The 16440-nt window shown below is 38.7% G+C and overlaps 2 protein-coding genes across 6 annotated transcripts; both read right to left on the bottom strand.

Moving 5' to 3' along the window:
• Window positions 1-3670: 3670 nt before the first annotated feature.
• LOC111323957 (uncharacterized) lies at window positions 3671-13101 on the bottom strand. 4 transcript variants are annotated; one of them, XR_015993209.1, is made up of 5 exons: window positions 12348-13101; window positions 10960-11312; window positions 10621-10824; window positions 7115-7353; window positions 3671-3814 (listed from the first exon to the last, which is right to left on the bottom strand). XR_015993209.1 is itself a non-coding variant. In XM_088738500.1 (4 exons), exons 1-4 carry the CDS (start codon window positions 12761-12763, stop codon window positions 7277-7279), a joined length of 1050 nt encoding a protein of 349 aa, XP_088594626.1. In that variant the 5' UTR covers window positions 12764-13101; the 3' UTR covers window positions 4301-7276. The 4 variants fall into 4 exon arrangements, 2 of the variants coding, with proteins under 2 accessions (XP_088594626.1, XP_088594625.1); XR_015993208.1 differs by lacking the exon at window positions 3671-3814 and adding an exon at window positions 4301-6791; XM_088738500.1 differs by lacking the exon at window positions 3671-3814 and having other exon boundaries at window positions 4301-7353.
• Window positions 13102-13460: 359 nt separating this feature from the next.
• LOC111323965 (uncharacterized) lies at window positions 13461-16100 on the bottom strand. Of its 2 annotated transcripts, none has more exons than XM_088738502.1 (4): window positions 15952-16100; window positions 15219-15675; window positions 14394-14749; window positions 13461-14261 (listed from the first exon to the last, which is right to left on the bottom strand). In XM_088738502.1, exons 2-4 carry the CDS (start codon window positions 15563-15565, stop codon window positions 13930-13932), a joined length of 1035 nt encoding a protein of 344 aa, XP_088594628.1. In that variant the 5' UTR covers window positions 15566-15675; window positions 15952-16100; the 3' UTR covers window positions 13461-13929. The 2 variants fall into 2 exon arrangements, with proteins under 2 accessions (XP_088594628.1, XP_088594627.1); XM_088738501.1 differs by having other exon boundaries at window positions 15923-16080.
• Window positions 16101-16440: the final 340 nt, after the last annotated feature.

Here is a 16440-nt window from a genome sequence, read left to right as displayed (position 1 = left end):
CAGCAAGCGCTTAAAGAAAGCTTAGCTGTGTTTCCGGTTACCTAATTAAAATCTGAACAAAGATTAATCATTGAGAACATCGTGGAAAGGAGATATGTTTTCGGACAGTTACCGAAGGGGTTTGGAGACAGTTTAATCTTTCAACTGCTGCGTTGTGTGTTCAAATTCTTGAGCTCGATAGGCCACGGAATCTCTTCTAGTCCCTTGGTCATTGTCATTTCAGAACGATGCCAGAACGACTGCGACCGTTTGGAAATAGTCTTGTAAGATAATGTCCCCAGGGGCTCAGCCCCTGGGTCTCCGAGGATGTAGAGGAATGAAATTTATCGACTAATGTAAAGTACGCTGTGGCTGTAGCGTATAAAGTACTCTGAGCAGTTCGAAAGTACAGCAAGCGCACGATGCTTGAGTTAAGATTATCATGAATGAATTTTGATTCGTTCATCAAAAGTCAATAATATTTTCATTTAGTAATCCGTTTGTTGACATTTAATTAGCAATTGACCACGTGATTTACAGCCCGTTGCGTAATCGCTTAAAGCTGACCTTTTGAGTTAATGTGACATTTTGCCCATCCTCGAAGACCCAGGGGCTGTGGGTCGATTTCAAGTTAGGGCATGAAGAGCCCCTGGGGACATTGTCTTACAAGGCTAGTTCCAAACGGTCGCAGTCGTTCTGCCGTCTGATTGGTGCCAGAAAATCTTTGTGTTTTTCTGCCCAATCAGAGTGAAGTGTCCTTTCGTGTGTCGTAACACGGACATATACTAATAGCTCAGTTGCTCGCTACATTTGTTTGGGCCGTGCGACGGAGACTTGCTTGAGGTGAAAAGTATCAGCCTTAGCACACAATGTAAGAGAAATTGATCAGATTGTCCGCGAAAATCTTACCGGAAATTGTACTGAATACTTTCGCAGGTATCACTAGAGAACGTGTTTTAAAGTTTGCGAGGTTTGTATACAACACGATGGTTGCAGTCATTGATATGTCGCGTTAAACGTTAAACGAGATTTGAGCTTAAAACTTTCTATATTTTTTGCATAATTTGCTGTGACTGAAACTTTGCCAATCCCGTGAAGTTATTTCGTCGCACGGGCCACGCAGGTATGTCGAGCAACTGGCGCTTTCGCCTACGTAGCTTTCTGCCTTCTGTGCGCGCCAAAATCTAATCTTCGCTTTGTAGCAAAGTCGTTCACAATACAACGTGAGTTCGTGGACGACCTCCAGCAAGCGCTTAGAGAAAGCTTAGCTGTGTTTCCGGTTAGCTAATTAAAATCTGAACAAAAACTTCTTAATGAGAATATCGTGGGAAGGAGAGGTTTTTGGGGGCAGTTACCGAAGGGGTTAGGAAAGAATTTAATCTTTCAACTGCTGCCTAGAGTGTTGAAATTCTTGAGCTAGGAAGGCCACAGATTCTCTTCTAGTCCGTTGGTCATTGTCATTTCACCTCTTCTGTCGATTGTTGAAGACCAAGTGAAATACCTTTGATCATTGGGAATCGATCCGATGCTGCTTTCAATGGGAAAAACAAAACCAAAGACCAAGAAATAATGGATGGAAGGGACGGGTTTTGCTTTATTGCAAATGTCCGCTTAATAGTACAGGGCCATCTACCCACATCTAATAAGCTAAAGTTTCCACGCTTTGCTTTTCTTTTTTTTCAAGCGAAGATGAGATTAGATTTTGACACGCACAGAAAGTTGCGCAAGTACCAGTTGCTCGACATACCTGCGTGGCCCGTGCGACGAAATAATTTCACGGGATCGGCAAAGTTTCAGTCACAGCAAATTATACAAAAAATCTAGAAAAGATTTAAGCTTAAATCACGTTTAACGTTTAAAGCGACATATCAATGACTGCAACCATCGTGTTGTATACAAACCTCGCAAACTGTAAAACACGTTCTCTAGTGATACCTGCGAAAGTATTCCGTATAATTTCCGGTAAGCTTTTCGCGGACAATCTGATCGATTTCTCTTACATTGTGTGCTAAGCCTGAAACTTTTCACCTCAAGCAAGTCTGCGTTGCACGGCTTAAACAAACATAGGCAGTAACCAAGCTATAAGTATATGTCCGTGTTAAACACACGAAAGGACACTTCACTCTGATTGGGCAGAAAAACACAAAGATTTTCTGGCACCAATCAGATGGCAGAACGACTGCGACCGTTTGGAACTAGCCTTGTAAGACAATGTCCCCAGGGGCTCTTCATGCCCTAACTTGAAATCGACCCACAGCCCCTGGGTCTCCGAGGATGCATTTTGCCGTAACACGCGCAAGAGAGCGCTCAGTCCCCTTTTACCTCGCTACCTGAAGTGTCCAGAGAGAATTTTACTAACCTGTTTCTTGGTACTGGATTTTTGATTGGATTGCGCTACAAAAGTGAGTAGTGTGTTTGTAATCAGTTGGCATTTTAGTATCATCATTTCGTTTTCCAGCATGAAATTATCAGGAATCGCTTGCTGTTAGATCGCTCAGAAATTATGTATTATTTTTCGTAGATCGAATAAAAAACAATTAAAAAGATTATACGATTCCGTGTCCAATCAATTACTCGCGGGCCATTTTCCTCCACGATCCAAATTTATCTCCGGACTCTATCTTTGAGTGTGTTGGTGACAATGGTCAGTTAGGGACCCGTCATAAAGTAGGGGGGTGGGCTACTAGTTTTTAACACGTTAAAAAAGGGGGGGTCAGGGAAAAAAATTGCACTGCATTAGGGGTGGGTCGTGTTAAATTATTCACATATCACCACAAACGTTAGTAGAATATGTTTTTTAATAATATATCTAATTTTCCACCTCAATCCAACTTTATATAACAACAGGAATTCACATATTGTATATTTTGTTTCCATTTATGTACAGTCATAAATCTACAGAGTAGTCAGGAAACGTTTTAAAGTATAAAATCTCGAACACTAATTAGCTTTACTGTGTGCTCAGAAACCTTCACTTTATATATCATTTCAAATATCTTTTTACACAGCTTCTCCTATAAATCAAATCATCTTTTAATAGTCATCTTCACCACTACCATCACCCTCAGAAGAATTATTATCCTCCTCCTCATTCTCATTATCATCATCATCATCATCACTATCATCTATAGCACACAATACAACTTGTGACACTTTTGCTTTGATTGTTTCATTAGCATCCACTGTAAATTGACCTTTACTTAGTAATAGTTTTAGCCAGCAACCATCTCTCTTTTTTAAGCTGTTGAGGCCTATCACTGTACAATGATTAGAGGTTATCACATCACCATAAGATGACAAGTGACTGATTGCAGAGAGCACTCTCTCACAATGTTTCTCTGCTCTTTCACGGCATCGCTTCCTGGCTTTTGCTTTATTTTCTTTCACTCTTCTCTTCTTTGAGACAAATGTTTCTTTTGCAAAAGGATACATCCTTTGGTGCTTTTCTTTTTGGGCCTATGTTCTAGTCAAAGTCTGATCAATGTTGCACTGCAATTCTGCAATCCTTCCCAAACATTTTCATTAAATCATTGCCCACACTCTTGTCCACTGATGATTTTCCCAGATTTTTTAGTGAACCACTGGGCATTCTCTTTCTGGATGCTACTCTTAAGCTTCTCAGAGTTCTCCTTCAAATCCTGAAGTTTTTTAATCTTGTAATTAATTGCATGGTGGCTTGTAGGCTTTGATGGTTCCTCCTCTGAATCCCTTTCTTGAATTGCTGCTTGCAATGACATAGCTGACAGCTGGCAGTGAAGGTCATACTTGCATCTGCCTTCAGAATGGAATTTTTTCACAACAGCTTGTGCATTTCTTGACCACTTCCATTGACATTCTTAAAAAAAGGGTGGGACATCTTCATTAAGAAATTTAGCTCGTGCTGATTGGGGATTTGGAATAAAGCCAAACTTCTTTTCTTTCTAAGATGTTCTGACTAAAGTGGTAAGCCAATGTTCCCCTTGTAGCTATCCACATTACTGATTTTAGTTGAGGGGTGGGTCAGTAGGTTTTTCTGTGCCACTCCAGGGGTGGGCCGCTCCAATTTTGTCAAATAACGTGGGGGTGGGCCACTGAAAACTAGTACTTTACAGAAAAATTTCATAGCCCCCACCCCCCCCTTTACTTTATGACCGGTCCCGTAGCTTACATTCAGTATCACCCACTCAAGATCGAGAGCAAACTCTGGTTTATTTGTCATCAGGAACCAGAAACAGTTTATCAATTACTTTTTGGGTACTCATTGGTACTAATTATGAATTGTGGAGATAATGTTTTACTGATATTGATTGTTAAATTAAAGCTAATTGTTTTTTTGGGGGGGCTTCAAATGTGGAGGATTGGCCAATACACTGATTCTTTTTTTTGCCACACTGCTTATTCAATAATTGGTGAGGTCCAGGTATAGTGGCTATCACAAGTTGCCAGTATGGGAAAAAATTCCATTGATGTAAAATAAAAATGTTTAAAGGGAAGAGAGGTTTAAGGATTCATTACGGGTCAAAACAGGATTTACTTATCTTTTACAAAGGAATAAGGAAAGACAGGATAACAAACTTGGAAAATTTTTAACAGACCAGTGTTTAAATCTAATTTATTACTGTTAATCATATTTATATGGCTGTGTCTCACAAGGACTGGGAACTACCGAATTCGCGAATTTGATTAGCTGAAATCAATATTGATTTCTAGACCAGTCTAGAACAAAAAGGTACAAAGAATATAAAAAATTGGCATATAAGACACAGCCATGTAATAAACATCTTATTAACCGTTCTTAAGGTCAGTCTGTATGGGAGAATCTTGACATCAGTCACTGGTACAGACCTCACTACCTTTGGTCTGTACTGGCGACCTCGGTCAAGATTCTTCCATACAGACCTCCCGCTCGGTTAATAAGAACTAAACATTGTACTCTAACTATTGTGTAACTTAACATTGGTTACATCACTTTGCTTTGCCCTAGCTTCCTGTGCAAATTGATACACTTAATGTACAAGAACACTTGCACACAAGTCATTTTCTTATCACATTAAAAGGTACATACTGCTGAGGATATACTCATTTTATACCTGTGGAACAGTATAATGATATAGTCTACATGTAGTTAAATATTACTTTTCTTATGGTCTTAAACTGCTCTAGTGAAGTGACAGCATTTCAAAGTTTTTACAATATTCTACTAAGCTACACTCATGCATAACAATTTAAATCAGATACATTTACAGCTTCATTTACATACTGTTCATTCTGAATGTAAAGTTCAATTCATTTAATTTAAGATCCAATACAACATGATCGTACATGCAGGTCTCAGCTTTGGCTCCATGCACTTTACTTTTACCATGTGAAACCAGTTACATTATTGCTAAGCTAACAAGCTGTGTACACTAAGATATTTAGCTTTGTTCACTTACCTAAAATGGCATAATTTATACAACATGCTTTTATCAAGTTAGTTCTTACATGTCACATTGAAACATTTATTAATCATTAGGTGTGTTCCTGTGTGTAAAAACGCATTCATGCTGCCAAGATATATTTATTTCATGCTGTGTGGGTTAGTGAAATCAGTTCTTAGGTACAAATCTGAAACATCTATAACAAGTAGTCAGAGGCCACAAGACATTTGGAAGGTTTTGTAGACAGTCAACTGGCATTCTCTGGGTATATCATAAATTGGTAGCTCCTCTCCATAGTTCCACACCTTTAGCACCACAAGCTGCATGAGTCTCAGAACTTGTCTGTCACATGTAGTCCTGATAACTCCCTTAATCCCTGTTGGGTTAAATGACCTTTGTCCCTCCAGTGTGAATGTTCCCTAGGCAGAATGTTCTCAACAAATGTTACTGAGGCCTGTTTGGATAACTGACCCGTTATCATTAGCTAAAGATACAGTTGAGAAAGGTTGAACTGTCTTTCAGAGAAAATAATGTGAACTGAAAGACTTAAAATGTGCTTGGCACAGAACTCAAACAGGTTTGGAGTGGTTTCTTTACTTATGAGTGACCTCTGAGTAGATGAAGCCATTTCTTTGATCTCACTCAGCAATTGCAGTTCCTTTAGTTTCCAAAGAGTGGCCCATTTCATTAATCCAACTCTGTCCTGAGACACAAATGTAAGAATGATCTGTCCATAAACATGACTGTCACAGGGATTGTTCATTGACTTTTCTTGTTGATTTTCAGATCTGACGTGAATTTCAAGAAGCTTTAAAACCAAATGCCAGAAAGGACTTTGGCATCTCTGATCAGCTCCCATTCCAAACAACTTAGGAAAAGTTAATTAACCACTCTGCTCCTTGATCTTTGATTACTTTAATTAATTGCTTCATATTGACCTCCGCACTTGTTTGTGAAAATGGTTAACAGCTGCTGGGTCCTTCAATGACATTTCACTTGTTGCGATGCTATAGGAAAATATTCTCAGACTGATGGAGACATCAACATTTCACTTAAAGTATCATGGTGTTTCAGAAGAGTCGCTGGCCATAGCCATGTTATGTAACCAGTGGAAAATCCAAGTTCTGCATTGCTAGCTTGGGATGTATTCAGAGATGGGGTGATAAACTTGTTGAGGAATACAAAGTAACGAAAATTTGATTTCAACTTGAATCATAGGACTGGAGCTCATCTCAATGATGTCTTGCCAAATAGTGTGGTGGCAGTTTTATTTTGGCGATGTTTGAAGGAGATGCTCAGCAGGCTGTAAACAAGCTTCACCATACTCAAGATACCACTGGAGAGTTTCATGACAATATGTCCACCTTGTGTCAATGAATGTCATAGGAAGGGTTGGCTCTTTACTGGGAATACCTAGAGAAACATACATAACTTTGTATTGGCTCGGAAGCTTATGATGGAGCCAAGATATTTTACATAGTAATTGTAAAACATGGGAGTTCCTCATGTCACCCTTTGCCCCAAACCCAGCCTTTCTTCTCAGCATAATGTTTAGTATATGTGGGTAGCATATCCTACAAAAAACATTTCCTTTTACAAAAATTTTAGCATTGTTTACTAAAAGACCATTTACTTTTCTCTTTTGGGTCCCCAACCAAGCCCAACACATTGGTAATATCTTATTAATTTTTTTACAACATTGTACTCTGCATCAAACTGGTGTTTTCCAGACCCACCTGCAGTTAGGCTTTTTGCAAAAGGACACAGGCGTGAGGCTTGTTATCTATTGGGCACCAGGTCAGAGCATCCACTGTGTGCCCCTCTTCTCCTCCTTTGTTGGAGTCATCACTCTAGAGATGAAAATCCTACTTGAAATTTGAAAAGTGCTCGCGTAAAATTTAGTTTGTTGGCTTCACCCAAGAGAACATTCCAGTCAGAAAGTGTAGTTGGGGAGACAATGAACTTTGTTGGGGGGCTACAATCAAACAAAATATTGAAAATCAGATGTAATGCTACAGATGTCTTTTGATGAGATAACAAAGATGTATACTGCATATGCCTGACACAAGCTATAAACAAGAAAGTTCTTTGGTTGTGTTCAATGTGACCATATGCAAATGTCTCCACAAGGGAATACCCCTCTTTGACTATCTCACTATTCATCCCCTGCAATTTCAGTTTCAGTTTTGAGGAAACAGATCTTGTCCCCCTTAGCTCACAGCTGACTTGTTTATCCTTTTTTTCAATAGACCTCAGATTTTTTTTGAAAGTTTTTAAGTTGAGTTTGGAGCCTTAACACGCCCTTTTTCAATTGGATGTTCCTTCCTTTTACAAATTATGAAAAGGTGACACATTTAAAATTATAATCTCAAATGTGTCAGTTATATTCAACTATAGTTGAATATAACTGATTTCACATGATATAGTATGGAAACAAAGAGTGCACAGTAATAATGTCCTACTTGAAATCTTATCAACAAAGTGTGTTAAAGAATGTGTAATTTAAATTTAGCAAAAATTGTGATCACAATTGCAAGGAATTTGCAAGTTGAATATGTGAAACTATTGCATTTCCACGGCAGTCCGTGTGCAGACAATTTTGTCCATGTTTATTTAAAAGACTTCCAACACAAGCCTTAAAACTTCACTCATAAATCTCTCGATACTGTATGACACTTTGAGATAGGTGTCGTTATGAACTGCTGACTGAAAAATTTAACTTGCCAGTGGTAGTTACTAAACCATGGACCATCCAAAACCACCCAAAACCACCCAAAACCACCCAAAACCATCCAAAACCACCCAAAACGAAAAAAACCTTGTTAAGGCCAGGGCAGGTAGGCTTGGCTACTGAGTTGAGCCTGGTCTCTAAGCAATTTCAGAGAGTGATTCCAAAAAAAAATTTTTGCTCCACGTGTTTTTGTCGTTGGATTGATATAGAATGGCAACCACATTTTTTTAATTTCTTTTTTTTTTTTTTTGTTTTTTGTTTTTTTTTTGTTGTTTTGTTTTGTTTTGTTTTTTTTAAATATACTCCAGTGAGCAGCACACAGCAACAGATCTTGTCAACTTCTTTATTTTCTCCTACCGGTTTCGTCTGATAACACGGACTTCGTCAGGGAGTATGAACAAGATGGTGAAGAAACTTATTTTATACCTAATCATTGTTGTACAGATCACGTTCCAACAAGGGTGTGAACAGGAAAACACCCTAAAACCATTACGTGCAGGATATGACTAAGATCCTGCGTGACGCTGAAAATGTGCAATGTGTAATTTTAGAGTGAGAATGTTTAATTTAGGGCTCACGGATTGCGTGACCTTATTCGTTTTGGGTGGTTCCATGTTTTAGTAACTACCACTTGCCTGTACAATTATATTCTTAAGCACGAACCTTGAGAGGGAATTTAATTCGCTGTTTAGTTTTGTCGCTTTAGAGTGCGCGTACTACCTCCTTTGCGCTAGTGGTTGCTCCGTACACTTTAGCAGAGAAAACCTAGAAAATATCGACTATGCGGCTATATCAACCACTTTATCTTAAAATTCGAAAAATATCTTTTTGGCGTCTATTCGGTGGATAAGTTATCGGGTAGTTGTAAGTAAGTACGTTCTTTTCGTCCAACGACGAATAAATGGAGGTCCCGTCTCCTGCAGGGTTGGGGTAGGAGACGTTAATTTCCCACACACGAGATTACTGTGTGATGGATGTCCTCCCCTTGGGTGGGATGGGTGGGAAGGTGAAATCGATATGGACTTAAGCGGCTGCCGACGTCTGTTCCCAACCTTAACAACATCTCATTGAAACAAACCTGTAATTCAGCTCGTTGCAAAAGGTTTGAATAAACATCATATTAGTATCATATTAGTAGTTCTTTTGCGCGAAATAATCAAACGGTAAGTCTTTATTTTTGTCACTATCTAATAAAATATATTGCGTTACAACTTTATTTAAAATAATGTTGTAACTTTGATGAAAAGACTTGATATTGGACGAATGGACCTAAGACTTAAGACGAAAAGACCGGATACCGTTAGATCAGTGTATGAGTAGAACCATTTTAAAAGTGTCATCAACGATCGCGCAAGTTACAACCGGCAAAAATTCAGAATAGGAATGAAAATAATTTACCGTAATTGGTGAATTATTGACAATCTGCTGTAGTATTCTTAGACATTTGCAAGTACAGTATTTGCATTTCCATTCCTTCCAGAAATAACACCTACCTAGACTGCGTCGTAGGGTTTTGACTGTTCCATTTAGATTGGCGTTGTCGGACCTTAAACCCTGACACTCTGTCTCAAGTCGATCGATTTTTCTACACTTAAAAAGTTGCACACTCTCACTGCAACGCTGCTTTTTTCTATTTCTTCGGAATAATTCACATATTTTCTCCGCCCCTTTTTGGCTGGTGGCTGATTTTTGCAAGAATTAAAACTGGCTGCCGTGAGCCTCTCTTAAGTGCCATCAGTTCTTACTGTCGGCGAGTCGACCGGCGATTAATTTACACAAATCTGTAACTTTGAGTCTAACTTTGATGTAAACGATGTAAAGTACTCATGGCAAGCAGTGTTACAAAGTAATGTAATCTGCCCATGTCTGAGATTTTAAAGGAGTTACGGTTTTTATGGGTGGGGTATCTTTCAGTGACGCCTAATATTTCACACAATCTATGTATTTATAAAGCAACTGCTACTTGTACCGGTCACTTTGCAAATTTAGTTAAAAAAAACTAAAACCACTGAATTACAAGATTCAGAAAGCTGTTGCAAGTTGATCTTAAAAATATTATTTTTTAACGGCGATCTAATCATCTGGTTCGTTGTTTATTATACCAAGGATAATTCAATTTTGTTTACTTACTGTTGCATTAGTTAATTTGCGTTCCTCGCCTTTTCACCCGTACTACAACCTAAGATATTGGAATAGGCCGCTTCGATGGTAAAAAAGATGAGTTCTCTCTAATCAAATTTCATATAATGTAACGCTGATGGCAACTGGCTGCCTATTTCCACTAGTCCCCTATGGTTATTCCAGGCATCCAATACGTTAATTTTATTTTCAAAATTCTTTGCAATAGCTTGTAAGGAAAGAGAGATTGTTGTTGTTGTTATTCTAATTATCTTAAGGTAGGGGTTCTGTGTCAGACTAAGTTAGCCTTGAATACTTCGAGTTCATCCAGTTCAAAAAACATTTTCTCAGAGAAGTCAGAATCTTCATCAAAACTGTAGTCAAAGCCGCTACCTAGATCAAGAGTTGCGCTGAAGTTACCCCGTACTTCAAGGTCATAGTGCCTTTGGGTTCCAAAGCAAGGGCCTATTACATCATAACACCTTATGCCACCATGCGCACCGGGTGTTGGATTAATCCTTATCGGTTCACTTCCAGAAGGACCTTCCAGCGTGAATAGGAAAGATTTGCTATCTTCAATGCCTCGCACGGATAGAGCTGGGAAAGAAAAGGTCGAATGTAACATATGGAGAGGAAATGGAAAGGAAAACAAATGGGGTAACAAATAAATGGTCGTGGTCACAAACGGTGATTACATTCACTTTTACTGCTACAAAGTTAGCCTATGTATACCTGATCTCCAGGACTTTGAAGCATAGCCACCAAAGATGTATTCTCCACTTTTGATCACCAAAAGAGTAGGCCCTTTCTTATCACAACAGCGGTGAAAAATACCAGGATTTTTGCCATTTACAGAGGCACAATACAGCAGAGAAAAAGTAGTCCCAGGTGACATCCAAGACAGAAGAGTTGAAACGTGATTTTTATCCTTTATTATTGATGAGTGTATTGGAGACAGCGCTTCCTCGAGATAACTAATTATACCTTGAACTTGGTAAAACTTTGCTTCTTTCAGGAGCTGCTCTTTAGCAGTTTGGTCATCAGGGTAAAGAAGGTCACCATCGCGGAGGTAGTTCAATATATATCTTGATAGGAATAAAGAGAAAACACGGAAAACAGTATATTGGAACATTAATGTATGTTGAGAAATGGACTGTGTGACTGTCACACTGTGGAAGTGAACTTTGTTCCTTTTGTTCTCGTTACCCATTGATTAGCTGTAATCACGTGATGTAAGATTAGGATTTAAGAAAAGATAACCATGTGCAAGGCGACGTGTGATTGAGCGAGTTTTGGTTTTTGGGACATTAAAAATAGTTAAGTATGTCGAATCTGTGGGTCGTTTTAACGTGAATATTTTCGGGAAAATCTCTTGTGTTAGAAGCAATCGGAAGATTCCTGACATGTATATTGCTCACTTCATTGTTAGTATCCCGTTTTTTCAATACCTTTTCTGTTGGGGTAGAATAGGCACTCTCACTTGAACAACACTAACTATCCTTCTCTTTGAGATACAATTGAGATACAGGCCTGATTTTTTTCAGGTCTGATTTTCGCTATTGCTTAAATAGCGCTATCTACTGCGAGGATCGTGCATCATATGTATCTAAAACCGCAGTACAAAATATATGAACTTCATATATTTCATTGTATCTCATTTATCACTTTCACGGGTTTATTACGAATCAACTTAACGGCCTGCTCCCAGTTGGCTTGTTAGCTCAATTGGTAGAGCGCTGCACTAGTATCGCAGAGGTCAGTGGTTCGAATCCCGTACAGGCCTGATTTTTTTCAGGTCTGATTTTCGCTATTGCTTAAATAGCGCTATCTACTGCGAGGATCGTGCATCATATGTATCCTTCTCTTTGTTCTTAAGTCCTTCAAAATAAAGATGTTTGTGCGTTGTCACGCATTCCCTTTAGTTTCATTGTCAGCATGAAGCGTGACGCTCCCTGTGATAACATACAACAATGATACGATTCGTGTCCCTCAACGTGCGTGGAAAATAAGTCAATCTCAACTTCTCTTCGCAGCTTAAGATGAAAAACAAAAATTACTGAAAAGTCTCGAGTCACTCAAAGTCTAATTGGTCTAATGCCCGTTGCTGTATTGTTACCTACCGAAACAGTTTCCCATCACGATCGATGAAATATGCTCCATCTTCTGGATCAGCTTTCAACTCGAATCTTCCAGAGAACATCGCGCAAAGCATTGAGTCTCGATCCTTTGTTAGAGTATCCAACGTTGTCTTGTATATTTTTCCGCCAACATTCAGCTTAATTGAGCAGGCGAAGTGGACGTGATTTAACGTTCTTGTCATCTCTTCTACAGTTTCCTTTCTGGCTCGCGCATTATCAAGATCCTCTTTCAATAGAGCGCTTGTTTCGGCCATAAGCCTCAGCGCGTCAGATACTTTGGAGTTCACTGAGTCACCAGCTTCAGCCATTACATTCTGTGCATTGGTTAATTTTGCACTTGCTAATTCTAATAAACTCAGCTCTTGATCTTCTCTAGCCGCCATATTAAATGAACACATTCAATTTTCGTATTCAAACTGAAAATAACAACAGTCGGATCTCGTCGAATTCTCTCTGATCAGCGGTTTTCAGAAGAAACCTTCGTTCCCAGGATTTTTGCTCTCAAAGAGCAGCACAATGTTTTGGGTATCCCCGAATTTTGGGAAACACGAATGTTTTCGGAATCTCCTATGGGGTTACCCAGAACGCTAAAAGTGAATGGGACAAAAAACTGGGAGCAAGTAACATGTCATTTTCTTTTACTTGTTGTTGACTAAAAATAATTGCTTGCAAACGTCAGTAAATTGTCATCCAAAGTTAATTCACGCACCCGAGATTGTTGTTGGTGAAGAAAAGTGTCCATTTGTCGAAATGCATCTTGAAAAGAGCAATTTTTTACCTTGTTGTGTTCGTAGTTTCATCTTTACCTTTTTGCAACCTCAGTCACTCTTCCTCATTCATGAACTCATTTTTCTGCTTCGTCAAGCTCATTATTTTGAAGCAAATTGTGATTGGAAATTTATTGCAAAATTCATTCAGGTTAATTTTGACCGAGGGTTAAAGTTGCTTGACATTCGGCAGAAGTCACTAACAAGGAAATTTGGAAACTTTTAAAGAGAGTCGAAGTAAATTTCATCCATTCTAAATATTTATACAACTACTGCTACTTGTACCAGTCACTTTGCAAAACCAGTTAAGAAAACTAAAACCATTAAATTACAAGATTCAGAAAGCTATCGGAGTTTATTTTAAAATTACAGAAAATTAATTATTCCTTAACCGTGATGTAATTATTTGATTCGTTGTTTATTAGACCAAGGATCATTCCATTTTGTTTACTGAATGATGCTTTATGAAAAAAATGGTTGTTACAGCATTTAATTTGCGTTCCCCACCTTTTCACCCGTCCTACAACCTGAGATATTGGAACAAGCCAATTCGATGGAAAAAAAGTTAGCGAATTCTCTCCAATCAAATTTCTTATAATGTAACGCTAATGTCAACTAGCTGCCTGACTCCGCTGATGTCAACTGGCTGTCTGGTTCCGCCAGCCCCCTATGGTTATTGCAGGCTGCCAATACCCTAGTTTTATTTTCAAATTGTAATTTTAATAGCCTATAAAGAAAGAGAGATTGTTGTTGTTGTTATTCTTGTTGTTGTCTAAAGCTAAGGGTTCTGAGTCAGACTAAAACTTAACCTTGAATACTTCAAGTTCTTCGATTTTAAACGGCTTTTTTCCAGTGAAGTAAGGAATGTTATCAACACTTTCAGGACAAATAAAGCCATAACCTAGATCAAAATAGCTTAAACTTTCTTCAGGGCGAGTAGCATTAAATGTTCGCCACACTTCAAGGTCATAGAACTGAGAGGTTCCAAAGGAAGGACCTTTTCTACTATCGCACCGTATACCACCATGAGCATCTGCTTTTGGATTAATCTTCACCGGTTCACTTCCAGAAGGATTTGCCAGCGTGAATAGAAACGACTCGCTATCTTCAATGGCTTTTATGGGAGAAGCTGAGAAAAGGAAAGGTCGATTATAACATATGGAGAGGAAATGGAAAGGAAAACGAATGGGCACACAAATAAATGGGCGTAGTCACAAACAGTGATTACTTTTATTTTTACTGCTACATAGCTAGTCTATACCTGATGTCCAGGACTTTGAAGAGTAGCCACCACAGATATACTCTCCACTTTTGATCACCACAAGAGTGGGCCCTTTCTCATCACAACAGCGGTGAAAATCTGCAGGAGTTTCGCCATCTACAGAAGCACGATACAACAGAGAAATAGTAGTCCCAGGTGACAGCCACGACAGAAGATATGACTCGTGATTTTTATCCTTAATTATCGAGGAGGGTATCCCAAAGGACAACGCTTCCTCGAGATGATTAATTATTCCTTGAACTTGGTAAAACTTTGCTTCTTTCAGGAGCTGCTCTTTAGCAGTTTGGTCCTCAGGGTAAAGAAGGTCACCATCGCGGAGGTAGTTCAATATATATCTTGATAGGAATAAAGAGAAAACACGTAAAACAGTATATTGGAACATTGATGTATATTGTTCATTTCATTCTTAATATTATTGAGGTTCGCAGAATTTTCAAATTTGACATTCTTTTCGGAAATATCTTTTTTTATTGAGGTGGAATATACACTCTCATTTTAATACCACTACCTTCCCTCGTCTTTGTTGTCAAGCCCTTTACAACCCAATACAATCAAAATTAATATGAAAGCGATCTTCGCAGTAATGAATAGAAATGTTTGTGCATAGTCACGCATTTCCTTTAGTTTCACTGTCGGCATGAAGCGTGACACACCCAAGACCAGCTGTAATTGCGATACGATTCGTGTCCTTAAACCTGTGTAAAAGATAAGTCAATCTCGAATTCTCTTCACAACTTAAGTTTAGAAGTGTCAAGTCACTGAAAGTCCCCTTGTTCTAATACACGTTAGTTCATTGTTACTTACCGAAACAGTTTCCCATCACGATCAATGAAATATGCTCCATCTTCCTCATCCGCCTTTAGCTCGAACTTTCCAGAGAACATCGCATTAAGCATGGAATCTGGATCCTTTCTTAGAGTATCCAGTGTTGTTTTATAAATCTTACCACCGACATTCAACTTGATCTTGCTAGAGAAGTGAATTTGTCTCAACGTTTTTGTGATCTCTTCGATGGCCGCTTTCTCTTGTCTTGCATTGTCCAAGTCTTGCTTTAGCAACTCCTTAGCCTCGGCCATAAGCTTCTGTGCATCAGCTACTTTTTCACTTGCCAAGTCGAATAGGCTTAACTCTTTTTCCTGTCCAGTAGCCATGTTATATGCGATATGAAGAGCTAGAATTCACTTTACTTCCGCCCACAAAGTGAAAGTTGATGAGCCTCAATCTTCATTACCAACGGTTGAATTGTCCTCGTGCCGCTTGTCTGCTCGACATAGATTGTTTAACGTGTCATTTAAAGTTTGTTAAGATTTGAAGTTAAGAAGACAAAGTGTTACGGTATTTTCTAAACCGACAGAAAGATCCAACTTATACCCGAACTCAACCAGTTTATTGACTGACGTAATAACTACGGAGCTATACCAATAACCAATACGACAATACAATAACTATCTTCTTATCTAAGAGCCCTCTATAAAACTAAAATCTCAGTGCACTACTGCACAACTCACAGTTCTCTTCAGAGATCCTTGCAACTTACTGATGTCCACTTAAACTTTTTCCAACGTAGCCTTCCACACGGCTGACGACTCCAGTAACAATACTAGCTTTTCCCGGCTCTTCGCAGCAGCACTAACTCACAGATGAAAGTCTAGCTTATCATGTTTATAAAATGTTGTTGAACATTCCTTAGGGATCTGTAATACAACTATTTTTAGTATCGTTACATCACTATTGCATCAGAACAAAAAATGGTGACTAAGGCTTCAGGAAAGTTCTATTAATAGTTCTCAATGAGTCAGCACGACTAAGCGTTCCAGAAACTTCCTCATTTCTATTTTTAGGTAATTATGTAACACAACGCTCTCCATACCAAAAGTTTATATAAAAATTGTTTAAAATGATTTCCACACAATCACAATCAAGCCAGAGCTCCTCTAACATCATGCGAAAGGATTCATAGGGGAATCCTCTTTTGTGTTTATTTGTACCGTATGATATTTGTTCTGGTATTGCGTGACAATTTGGC

Source organism: Stylophora pistillata, chromosome 11, assembly GCF_964205215.1.
Source record: "Stylophora pistillata chromosome 11, jaStyPist1.2, whole genome shotgun sequence".
In the NCBI taxonomy this organism is placed as follows: Eukaryota; Metazoa; Cnidaria; class Anthozoa; order Scleractinia; family Pocilloporidae; genus Stylophora; species Stylophora pistillata.
Note: the sequence above shows the minus strand (reverse complement) of the source record. Positions and strands in the feature narration are given on the sequence as shown.

Coding starts and splice junctions, on each gene's coding strand:
- LOC111323957 (XM_088738499.1), bottom strand. CDS start 12,763: ATGTGTTCATTTAATATGGCGGCTAGAGAAGATCAAGAGCTGAGTTTA. Junction 11,313..12,347: donor CGTGATGGGAAACTGTTTCG/GTAGGTAACAAT, acceptor ATTCCTATCAAG/ATATATATTGAACTACCTCC. Junction 10,825..10,959: donor TTCAAAGTCCTGGAGATCAG/GTATACATAGGC, acceptor TTTCTTTCCCAG/CTCTATCCGTGCGAGGCATT.
- LOC111323965 (XM_088738502.1), bottom strand. CDS start 15,565: ATGGCTACTGGACAGGAAAAAGAGTTAAGCCTATTCGACTTGGCAAGT. Junction 14,750..15,218: donor CGTGATGGGAAACTGTTTCG/GTAAGTAACAAT, acceptor ATTCCTATCAAG/ATATATATTGAACTACCTCC. Junction 14,262..14,393: donor TTCAAAGTCCTGGACATCAG/GTATAGACTAGC, acceptor TCCTTTTCTCAG/CTTCTCCCATAAAAGCCATT.